At 40.2% G+C, this 13012-nt stretch overlaps 1 protein-coding gene across 3 annotated transcripts in view; it reads left to right on the top strand.

Moving 5' to 3' along the window:
- The window catches only part of AFF1 (ALF transcription elongation factor 1), a 161504-nt gene that overhangs the window by 4930 nt on the left and 143562 nt on the right, over window positions 1-13012 (top strand). For all 3 annotated transcript variants that reach the window (XM_083367562.1, XM_083367560.1, XM_083367559.1), the window contains exon 2: window positions 6661-6720. In XM_083367562.1, coding sequence (XP_083223688.1) covers window positions 6689-6720 — 32 coding nt within the window. In that variant the 5' untranslated portion in view covers window positions 6661-6688. The remainder of the gene's footprint in view (window positions 1-6660; window positions 6721-13012) is intronic.

Raw genomic sequence — 13012 nt, 5'->3', positions numbered from 1 at the left:
GAAACGACTAGCACGCATGTACAGGGGAACCTTTACCTTTATATATATATATATATATATATATATATATATATATATATATATATATACACATATATATATATATATATATATATATATATATATACATACATATACATACATATACATACATATATACATATACATATATACATATACATATATACATATACATACATATATACATATATACATATACATATACATATACATACATACATATATACATATACATATACATCTGCCCTATGGAACAAAATTCCTCTGAAATTTAGGCAAATTTCTGCAGGGCTGCAAAGACTTTGTTCTTTCTCAAGTATTGAGCCAAACAAAGGGATGATCATGTGCAAGGTATAAAACCCTTGAATGAGATATGTGTTGAAAGGTTTAGTCACTTCTGTGATTGTTATTTATGTTATTTCATTATTCTGCAGTTTTCATATTCTGAAGGTCTACATTTATGTTACCCTATGTTAATGCTACTTCAAATTGTAAGTCGCCCAAAATCACCCTTGTGAATTGGGCAGCCCTATAAATTCACCACATTAATTAATAATAACTACAGATCTAAAGATTTGTGAAACGAGAAATTAAAAACATTAAAAATAGTGTCTGCATTTAATGAATACACTGGAAGCAAAGAAGATAGTTATTACAGTAATTATATATTCAGCTCATCTTAATTAATAAAGATGAGCAAGCTTTGGATTATATATATCCTACCCTGGCAACAATACTCAAAATGTTTAACCCAAAATATAAACTGACAAGATGCAGGGGTAGGCAACCTTGGTTCTTTTATGACTCGTGGACTTCAACTCCCAGAATACCTGAGCCAGGATGGCTGACTCAGGAATTCTGGGAGTTGAAGTCTACGAGTCATAAAAGAGCCAAGGTTGCCTACCCCTGGACAAGAGGTTTGTTTTTTCTGGCCAAAATCACATTAGATATTGAGTAACAAATCTGAAGGCTTCACATCAAAAAATGAATGGAACCAGGATAAAATAAATGGATGGAGAAAAGCCAGAACAATATTTAATATAATTTAATGCAGTAACACAAATATTTAATAAAGTTAATATAAATATTGATCATGCACAATTGTTATAGCTTCCCCTGACAGAACATTAGAGTTGAGTTGTAACTTTTGAAGGGGCCTTGACAGGTCCCCAAAGCAGTGGCCTTAGTTAAATTGCATGTTTTCATTAGAGCCTACCTTAAAATAGGTTCAGCATTTTGGCTTCTGTTCAGCATTTGCTTCCGACTACATAAGTCTAAATATTTTCCTTTCAAACAAAGATAACACTGGTGGGGAGAAAAACATGGAATAGGATTTTTCATGGACCTTTGTGGCCGGAGAAACGCTCCTAATAGTTACATTTTCCCAGGTTTTGTTTTTCCTGCTTTTCTTGTTCCAAAAACTGGAGCTACAGACTCCATCTCAGCACACCAATCATGCTGGGTGTGATTTTACTCAGCACAAATTTCTGAGCCTGACAACCTGCAAGTGATTTGGTAAAACCATCACTTGCTAGTTGGTACACGTTAGCATCCTGTGACACCTGGCTGATGATTGGCAACTCACAAGAGATTAGGACTCGGATAACAACCCGTTGGCAGCCTTGTTCAGACAGAAAGTGAAATCTTGCACACCTCTGTGGTTAAGGGTGAACAGTGCTCCATTCCCAAGATAACCACATTCTTTTTTAACAAAAAGTGCTGCATAAATTATACATTGCTTTTTCTTCTAGAAAAGCATGTTCAGTTCAAGGCTAACCATTCTTAATTCACCAGTTTTGTGTGTTCTAATTTTTGGACCAACATACGCTGGATCATGGAGAAAGCTAGAGAGTTCCAGAAAAACATCTACTTCTGCTTCATTGACTATGCTAAAGCCTTTGATTGTGTGGATCATAACAAACTGTGGCAAGTTCTTAAAGAGATGGGAGTACCAGACCATCTTATTTGTCTCTTGAGAAACCTATATGCGGGTCAAGAAGCAACAGTGAGAACTGGACACGGAACCACTGATTGGTTCAAAATTGGGAAAGGAGTCCGGCAAGGCTGTATACTGTCGCCCTGCCTATTTAACTTATATGCAGAGCACATCATGAGAAAGGCAGGGCTAGATGAATCAAAAGTTGGAATTAAGATTGCTGGAAGAAATATCAACAACCTAAGATACGCAGATGATACCACTCTAATGGCAGAAAGTGAAGAAGAACTAAAGAGCCTCTTGTTGCGGGTGAAGAAGGAGAGTGCAAAAGTTGGGTTGAAACTTAACATTAAGAAAACCAAGATCATGGCATCTGGCCCTCTCAATTCCTGGCAAATAGATGGGGAAGAAATGGAGGTAGTGACAGATTTTATTTTCCTGGGCTCCAAGATCACTGCAGATGGGGACTGTAGCCAAGAAATTAAAAGATGCTTGCTCCTGGGAAAGAAAGCCATGGCAAATCTAGACAGCACACTAAAAAGCAGAGACATCACCCTGTCAACAAAAGTGCGTATAGTCAAGGCTATGGTCTTCCCAGTTGCAATGTATGGCAGTGAAAGTTGGACCATAAGAAAGGCTGAGCGCCAAAGAATTGAGGCCTTTGAACTATGGTGCTGGAGAAGACTCCTGCGAGTCCCTTGGACTGCAAGGCGATCAAACCGGTCAGTCCTAGAGGAGATCAACCCTGACTGCTCTTTAGAAGGCCAGATCCTGAAGCTAAAACTCAAATACTTTGGCCACCTAATGAGAAGGAAGGACTCACTGGAGAAGAGCCTAATGCTGGGAAAGATTGAGGGCAAGAGAAGAAGGGGACGACAGAGAATGAGGTGGCTGGATGGAGTCACTGAAGCAGAAGGCGTGAGCTTAAATGGACTCCAGAAGATGGTGGAAGACAGGAAGGCCTGGAGGAATGTTGTCCATAGGGTCGCGATGAGTCGGACACGACATTGCAGCTAACAACAACAACAACAAAATTTTTGGACTGGGAAAACTGGTTGCAAAAGACATTTTCAGCCTGGCCCACCTGGTCTGCTGTCTGTTTCTGCTTTAACAGTTCTTGAAACAAATGTTTCCTCTATTAGGAAATCCTCTTCTCCAGCAAACAGTCTTACTCTAGCCTCTGTTGGCTAACTAGCCTGTATGGGCCAGCTCTCATACACAGAAAAGACAGGCTCCTACTTCTTCATGTCTATGTTAGGCTTTTCACTGAATTTTCAAAAATTATAGCTGCTGTCATTTTTCCTACACAACTTTTTACATGCTTTTTGGAAGGAAGGGAGGGAGGAAAAGAGGGAGGGAGGGAGGGAGGGAAGGAAGCAAGGAGCTTATAGGGTTTTTCAAGGGTTTAACCATTATATATCTACTTTGTAAGTATTTTGAGCAACAGTAAACATTCTAGACTTGACGGCTACTGGGGAAGAGAATGCTGGGTTTCAGAAAACCACTTGAAAAAGAACAATCTTCCTTTGCTGTGCTTGGAGGAAGCCTCTGGCATTTTGGCATTCTTAAAATGCTGGAGATGACTGTGAGATAGTAAATGGCACGCATACTGGAGGATGGGGGGGGGAAGTCCATTTATGCTGCTGGGGAAGGAACAACATGTCTGGAGTTCCCACTGTTTGTTTTGCTAATGTTTACTTGAATTCTTCCTCTGCGTTCCGTTTTCTTCTGATATTTTTAATCAACTTGTAAATAGATTGGCATTTATAGCTTAAACAGGCATATACTGTACCTTTCAGGTAGACAGTCCTGAGCCTTGGTGGAGCAGTGGGCTAATGCCTCCTTAAGTAACACCAGCTGCCTGCAATTAGTGCAGGTTCGCGTCCCACCAGGCTCAAGGTTGACTCAGCCTTCCATCCTTCCGAGGTAGGTAAAGTGAGGACCCAGATTGTTGGGGGCAATAAGCTGACTTTGTAATAATGCCGCTTGGGGTGTGTGTGAAAGCCCTAATAAGCAGGCATATACATAGAATGAAGGCTACTGCTAAGCTTGTAAGCCGCCCTGACTCTTCGGAGAAGGGCGGGATATAAATGGAATAAAAATAAATAAAATAAATAAATAAATTTAAGCCAATCCCCTCCCCTCTCCCCCATATATATGAATTGGTGATGTGTAATCAAGTTAATGTTAACTCAGATCTTCTACCTGTCCACTCATCATCGCTGTAACTCAATCTATCCAATAATATGTGTAACTCGAGAGTTGAAATGAGGGATCCTTGGTGCTCTCTGAGCTTGGTTGTTTTCTTGCAGATGTTTTATTACTCAAACTAGGTAACATCATCAGAGCCAGGTCCATCCATCTGGACGTTGTTTCTCGTTGTCTTCTCTTTCCTTTCACCTCTGTTAGTATTATGGACTTCTCGTAGGAGATGAGTATTCATATAATATGTCCAAAATATGAGAATTTAAGTGACCATTCAAAGTTACAGTGGCACTGAAGAAAGCGACATATGACCATTTTTTCACACTAAACGACCATTGCAGCCTCTCCATAGCCATGTGATGAAAATTCAGGCGCTTGGCAAGTAGCTCATATTTATGACGGTTGCCGTGTCCCAGGGTCATGTGATCACCTTTTGTGATCTTCTGACGAGCAAAGTCAGTCAGGAAGCCAGATTCACTTAACAACCATGTTACTAACAACTGCAGTGATTCATTTAACAACTGTGGCAAGGTAAAGTTTGTAAAATGGGGCAAAACTCACTTAACTTCAAGGTACTAGTTATGGTGTTTAAAGCCCTACATGGCAGGGGTCCGGAGTACCTTAGGGAACACCTGCGGCCGGCGTCAACTTCCCTCTGCCCTGTGCGTTCCCACAGAGAGGGCCTCCTCAGGGTGCCACCGGTCAGAGAATGTAGATTGGTGGCCCCCAGGGGGAGATCTTTCTCTGTGGGCGCCCCGGAGTTATGGAACCAGTTACCGGTTGAGCTCAGGACGGCGCCCGATCTTCGCTCCTTTCGCCGCGATCTGAAAACATACCTGTTCGAACAAGCCGGCCTGGCCTGAGGGGGGATTGGTGGGGTTTTTACTATCATTTTATTGGGGTTTTATTAATGTACTTATTGTTTTTATGGGCATGTATTTAATTACTTTTTAATTTTTGTAGCTTTGTGTTTTATTCTTGCCCTGTACACCGCCCTGAGTCCTTCGGGAGAAGGGCGGTATAGAAATATTAATAAATTAAATTAAATTAACTGTCTTGCTTAGCAGTATAAATTTTGGGTTCAGCTGGGGTTGTAAGTCAAGGACTAGCTATATTTCAATTTATTTTCTTCTATAATCCATGTATTTATTTTTTTGCCTCTAACTCTATCCATAGTATTCTACTGTATGTACAGTTTTACCAATGAGTATGTATATGCATCTGTGTACCTTATGCAATATCCAGCTTTCAAAACTTAGGTTTACCCACTGCACTGAAACCAGACACATATATACCCTAATATTACAACTGTTAGAATTTCCAGCTGGGAACAGCCATACCAATAAATATGTGCATGTGTTACATTTTTTGTCATACTTATCAGTGCATATGTGTATATTTGTTTGTCACAAGCCACAATCTGAAAAAGGTATATTTGGGCTGCGAAAATTCGTATCTAAACTGCATTCTCAGCAACTTGGATGGCCACAGGCAGGAGAATATATTCCCAGAATATCCCAAGAGCACAACTCCTATTTTCATTTCTGACAGTGCTTAAGAATATTATTAATGCTCACACCTCTGGGATGCAAAAAAATCCAAATACCATTTTATAGTGATAAGGGGCTTTCAGGATCTTTGTGTTATTACTTAGTGATAGTCCAGATTTGTACAACAGACAAGGGCTTACATTATACATACCTGCATAAGTGTGCATTTAATTGCACATAAAATGATAGTTCTCAAATGAAATAAATAACTGATCATCTGCATATATTAACTGTTTTCTCCCACATGGGAATGTACACTCTTATACACAGTGACAAGTACAACTTAACATAAATTCCCCTCTTCACTTCCAGCAAAAAAAAAAAAGGTTGGAGATGAGGTCAAAAGGGAAGGACAAAATGAAAGAGGGCAAAATGGATGTATGGAAAGCAAAAAGGAGAGATAACAGAACCAGGAAAAGTTCTTAAGATTTCTTACAGTTAAAACACATTGCATTAGCAGTTTCTTCAACTACAAAGCCACAAGTAATCTTTAAGGGCAACTAGGCTTTTCAGCAAGTTAGTCCCCATTTTTATGTTTCTAGAGACCTTTACCTGCAGGTATTCATTAGGAAGAAAACATGGTCTTTTTGTGGAGTAAATATTGATCCAAATGAGCTTTATTATCCAGTTAGGGATTTGAGCACTATGTAGGAGTATTAGATTATTTGATCTAAACTAAGTTTCATTGTCACTGTAAAGGACACAACTTTTCAGATTATTAAATCGGTCCTTAAAGCTTTCCTCAAAAATCTTTGAATATGAAAAATAATTCAAAAAAATGTGCAATGTATAGATACTGTTAAGTCCTCCCAGATCATTGCTCTTGAAAATAGTTAAGCTAGAAAGGAGAAATGACATTGTAATTTAAAAGCAGTATATAAATAGGATGGTCTTCTTCAGAAAAGCGCATTATCAGTTGATGGCTGATATTTATTTCTTCTTTTCAAGATGATCTGATTTGCACAGAATTCTCGAGATGACTTCCACAAACACAAGCAGCAAAAACAGGTAAGGTTTTAATCTAAGACTCTACTTGCTTCTCATTTCCCCCCTGTTTTTTCTAGTTTTTCTCCCTGTGTGTTTTTAAACTTTCTTTTTAAAAAGTCGCATACTCACTCTTGTGTAGTTCCTCTTTTGGGTAGCATTTTTTTTTCCAAAGAAATGCCAAGAACAAAACATTACATGTTTATGTTAAGGTTAGCACTTGGAACTCTTTACAGCTTGGTGGGAAATTGTCAGAGGCAATTGATACTAATTTCTTGAAGATCTGTTTATGTTTGTGTGTGTCTGCTTTCTTCCTGCAGCTGTTGGAGAAAGATTGTTAAGTCTTCTGAAAGTTTATGATTTGCTGGGTACTCTTGAAGCAATATTGATGTCAATAGTGTAAGCAGGGTGGGTTTTGAAATTACTGTACAACTTTTAGAATCCCCAGATGGTATAGTCACACCAAGACTATATGATTCCATTCATTAAGACTCATTAGATGTTAAGAGTAATACAATGTATATAATGAGATAAGTTCATGAGATGGAGCAGGTGTTTTTCAATCTTGCTTTGTGTTCTGGCTGGTCAGGTAAAAGCCAAACCAATGGAAAAACCCTCGCTAAGCCTGACACCAAACGTATTACAAGTAGTCCTCAACTTACAATCATTTGTTTAATGACTGTTCGAAGTTACAGCAGCACTGAAAAAAGTGGCTTATGACTGCTTTTCACACTTACAACCATGGCAGCATCCCCATGGTCACGCGATCCAAATTCAGACACTTGGCAAGTGGCTCATATTTGTATCCCAGGATCATACGAGCACCGTTTGCAACTTTCTGATGAGGAAAGTCAATGGGGAAGCCAGATTCGCTGTACAATTGTATTACTAACTTAACAACTGCAGTGATAGCAACTGTGGCATGAAAGGCCATAAAATGGAGCAAAACTCCCTTAACTCCTGTTTTGCTTAGCAACAGAAATTTTGGTCTCAATTGTAAGTCGAGGATTATCTCTACTTCTAGATAAAAAGGTAAAGGTAAAGGTTCCCCTGCACATGCATGCAAGTCGTTTCCGACTAGGGGCCGGTGCTCATCTCCGTTTCAAAGCCGAAGAGCCAGCACTTGTCCGAGGACGTCTCCGTGGTCATGTGGCCGGCATGACTAGACGCCAAAGGCGCATGGAACGCTGTTACCTTCCCACCGTAGTGGTCCCTATAGACCCTTGGGAATTGAATGTGGCTTTAAGATATGTCCATGCAGTCGCCTTAGCAGCAGTATGGAAATGACCTACCATTGCTATCTTCCAGGACATTTTTTGACTTCCAAATGGCTGACTCTGCTTAGCCTTCTAGATCAGCTAGGTTGGTTCACTTAAGCATAGCAGTGATGAAATTCTGATTCAGTACAGCATATGTCCTATCAGATGTTGCTAACTACAGTTCTTACCAATTATAGCTAGTATGATCAAGGGTAACAAGAAGACCCCAAGTTCCATATTTAAGGTAATAAGTACCCTGGCCTGTTACCCAGGAGCAGTTTGTTGACTTTGACTGTTGTTGGAAACTTAAGCAGGACTCTGATACTATTTGGTTGAGAGACTACCAGAAATTATGGACTAGATTGGTCCAGTCTACAACCAGACTTGAGCAACAGGATACCAGTCCAATATTGTAAAGAGAATGACATAGATGCATACATGTGATCATTAGAGGGAGTCTTTACTTTTTAAATAAATCAGCAAGCAGGCTAATTTTTTCCAAAGAGATGAGCTAACAGGTAATTGTTCCCATCTTGCATTTTTTTAAAAAACAACATGTGAGTAGATGTGGTGGTTGATTTCATTCTTTTGAAAGAACTTTATTACTTCCTATATATCAGTTGCTGGGGAATTCTAGGTGTTGAAGTCTGCTTGTCTTAAACCTGCGGAGATTAAACACTGCCAAATATGGTGGGTTTGCATGATTATGAATTGATTGATAATTATTTTAGTTAAAAATTGTTGTTGTTAGCCTCAAAGTCGTGTCCGACCCATTGTGGCCCTATGGACAACGTTTCTCCAGGCCTTCCTGTCCTCTACCATCTTCTGGAGTCCATTTAGGCTCACGCCTACTGCTTCAGTGACTCCATCCAGCCACCTCATTCTCTGTCGTCCCCTTCTTCTCTTGCCCTCAATCTTTCCCAGCATTAGGCTCTTCTCCAGTGAGTCCTTCCTTCTCATTAGGTGGCCAAAGTATTTGAGTTTTAGCTTCAGGATCTGTCCTTCTAAAGAGCAGTCAGGGTTGATCTCTAGGACTGACCGGTTTGATCGCCTTGCAGTCCAAGGGACTCGCAGGAGTCTTCTCCAGCACCGTAGCTCAAAGGCCTCAATTCTTTGGCACTCAGCCTTTCTTATGGTCCAACTTTCACTGCCATACATTGCAACTGGGAAGATCATAGCCTTGACTATATGCACTTTTGTTGGTAGGGTGATGTTTCTGCTTTTTAGTGTGCTATCTAGATTTGTCATGGCTTTCCTCCCGAGGAGCAAGCGTCTTTTAATTTCTTGGCTACAGTCCCCATCTGCAGTGATCTTGGAGCCCAGGAAAATAAAATCTGTCACTACCTCCATTTCTTCCCCATCTATTTGCCAGGAATTGAGAGGGCCGGATGCCATGATCTTGGTTTTCTTAATGTTTATTTTCAACCCAAGTTTTGCACTCTCCTTCTTCACTCGCAACAAGAGGCTCTTTAGTTCTTCCTCACTTTCTGCCATTAGAGTTAAAAATTATCCACTGCCTTTTGACTAAAAAGTGCTTGAGGGTTGCTAATTTGGGCTGTTCGACATTAATGTTCCTAGATCACAAGAGGTGCATGTTCAAATTTTAAAACCAAAACTTTAAAATGTAAAAAAAATAATGCCATTCTCTGGAGTACTGTTCTGTCTGGACATGCATCTTTCTTAAACTGCATCCAATATCACACAGATCTGACGGTTACAGTGAATCTGAAGAACAAATTGTTTTCTGCCTGTGCATTCTTGCCTCGATTCAACTGGCATATAAATTAAGCTATTTAACACTCTTTGCAGCTTCCTCTCTCGCTGTCAGGAACACATAAGCTTCTGCATATGTTATATTCACTTGCTTGCAAAGGCATCCCTGTTGTTGTAGAACCAGGGGTCTTCAAACTTGGCCCTTTTATGACTTGTGCACTTTAACTCCCAGAATTCCTGACTTATCTAGAAGTACAGATAATCTTATCCTACCCCTGCTGTAGAACAAGGAAAATGAAACTATTAAGCTTTCCAGAATAATGGTAACACGCTGATGAAGTGCCATAACTCAAGAAAACTACATCTGCCGTAGTGTAGATGAGGAAGAACAATTTACAAAAATGTTGAGATTCCTGCTTGTAGCCTCTTGCTGAAATTCTGTGTTCAGCTATTCTGGCACACTAAACACCCTCCTAACTGCCCACCACAACCCTCTCTGAACACACATTGGCCTTTCTTGAAGCAATTCTTTTGGAAATGTGACTGAAAGGTAGAAAGCATGTGAATACAGAGAGTCCCCGACGTAACAACCATTCGCTTAGTGACTGTTTGAAATTAGAAGTGGTCTTATGACTGGCTTTGGACAAAGTGTACACCATAATATTTATTGATGATAAATAGTATAATTTTTATCAGCGAAGCTCTCCATTTATAGGGTTCACGATTGACAGCAAATTTTCAAAGGGTACTTTCTACAAGTATTGGGTGAAAGTGTGTAAGATAACCCTGACTCCTGAATACAAAGGAATATCTATAGTAAATGTTCTAGGATGCACTGTACTTTTTCTCTACAAATTTTATGTGCTGATTTTGAAGCTATGAACAATTTTAACTGGGGAAACTGGATTATTTCAGCAAATTGCTTGGATGGGGGGGGGGGACAACCCTTCCTCAGTAGGAGTTCATTTATTTGCTAAGTAAAATGAAAAGGCCTTTATTTGCATGTTTAAAGCACTGGGAGTCACAATAGGCGGCTGACTCTTTCACCTTCCACTGTAGAGAAACTGTTTTGGGATGCAAATGGTGGTTAAGACTATCATCTTAATTAATGAGTCTTCATTTGTCTTGGCTGAAGTTTGCATCAGTATTTTATCAGATGCTGCTCCAATTTGTGTGTGTGCTTCTGTCTGCGCTATGAATTGCAAAGGTCTTTCAAAGAACTGTTATTAATCGGGTTTCTGGTGGGAAGAATAACCAAAAGCAGAGTAAATAACAAAATAACAGAATTAGAAGGGACCTTGGAGGTCTTCTAGTCCAATCCCTTGCTCAGGCAGAAGACCCTATACCAGGGGTGTCACACTCGCAAGGTCACATGACATGTCACAATGTATCATGACTTTTCCCCCATTGCCGGCAATGGGGTGGGCGCAGTTTTGGCGAGACGCACCGGCCTGCAGGCTGGCAGTTTGACTCCCCTGCCCTATACCATTTCAGACTAGTGGTTGTCCAGTCTCTTCTTAAAAGAGACGGAGCAACCACAAACTTCTGAAGGGAAGCTGTTCCACTGGTTAATTGTTCTCACTGTCAGGAAATTTCTCCTTAGTTCTAGGTTGCTTCTCTCCTTGATTAGTTTCCATCCATTGTTTTTTGTCTTGCTTTCTGCTGCTGGAAAATTAAGTTGACCCCCTCTTCTTTGTGACAGCCCCTCAAATATTGGAACACTGCTATCATCACCCCTAGCCCTTCTTTTTATTAAACTAGACACACCCAATTCTTGAAACCGTTCTTCTTAATGTTTTAATAATAATAATAATAATTTTATTTGTATACCACCCTTCTCCCGAAGGACTCAGGGCGGTGAACAGGGCAAACATATAAAAATACAAAATGCAAAAATTAAAAAAGAATTAAACGAGATGCCCAAGTTACAACAATAGATTAAAATACATTTAAAACAACAATATAATCCAAACCCTCCAGTCTCCTGATCATCTTTATTGCTCTTTTTTTTTTTTGCACTCTTTCCAGTCTCAACATCTTGTTTTATATTGTGGTGACCAAAATTGGATGCAGTATTCCAAGTGTGGTCTTACTAAAGGCTTTATAAAACGGTGCCAATAATGTTCAGATGAGTAATGTGTGTGGGGTGTGTGTGCTGCTTCTGATGCAGAAATAGCTCAACTTTTATATTTTGCCCTGTCACATCTGAGACCTTTGGAAGCTTGGAGTTTTTAAAGTGCACTGGAACCCCTTGCATTCCTTCTTCCTTATTCTTGGGCTTTAAATGGTGTGCGTGTGAGAGAAAGAGGGAGAGGCTGATTTACTTTATATCTTTGTTTTGCACTGTTTACTCTGTTGAGGGCTTTTGATTATCTACTTGTCCTTGTGTTACTTGCTCTCCCCTAACCTGACAGCTCCTTTTTTTCCCAGATAAAAGCTAACATGCTGGTAAGCACACAGTTCTTCTACCTTGAAGGCTTTATTTGATCTTTGCTGCATCTATGTGCAATTGGAGGTTTTTCCCCATCAGGGTTGCTCTGAAATCTAAAATACTTGTGCAACAATCTGCCCAGCCTGTCTTTTTCTTGCTTTCGTGCTTCTTCCTATTTTTTGGACCCTGCAGAATCAATATTTGAAATTTACCTTAATGCAAATAAATAAATCCTGTTTGAAATAAATTCTTCTTGGAAAAATATACAAAAAAAATCCTTTAATTCTCTTTTCAACACAGAATCAATCTCTTAAAAAACAGCTTTTACTTCCGGAAATGGGGAATCTATCAGATTTTTGCACAACTAAGTCCCTATGTTTTTTTTTAATTTTAAAAAGTCGTAAAACTTGCTTTCAATTTTTAGTGCATTGAAACAATGGTCTAAGCCAGACATGTCAAACACAAGGCCCGGGGGCCGGATCTGGCCCGCGAAGTGGTTTCATGTGGCCTGCAAAGCCATCCTGGAAACAGTGAGGGAATGGCCCCCACTGCCTTGGCCCTGGCCCAGAGACCCTCCTCCTGCCAGAGACCCTCAGATCTGTCCCACTCCTGCCCAGGCCCCCATAGGCACCCTTGATGCGAACAATGTAGAGCTGGCCATGCCCACCCAGTAGGCCATACGCACTCTAGCCACGCCCACCCAGTAGGCCATACACACTCTAGCCACGCCCACCCAGTAGGCCACGCCCACCCTGGCCATACCCACCCGGCCCCTTGAGGGCAACCACAATGCTGATGCGGCCCTCAATGAAATTGAGTTTGATACCCCTGGTCTAAGCTGTAATATAAGCAAGGAGATGTATCATCTAAAACTCCTTGGACCTAGGCTGTCCATATACAGTGCAAATAATGC

The sequence above is a fragment of the Vipera ursinii genome, assembly GCF_947247035.1.
Source record: "Vipera ursinii genome assembly, chromosome: 7".
Lineage (NCBI taxonomy): Eukaryota > Metazoa > Chordata > Lepidosauria > Squamata > Viperidae > Vipera > Vipera ursinii.
This window is presented reverse-complemented; position numbering and strand designations above follow the sequence as displayed.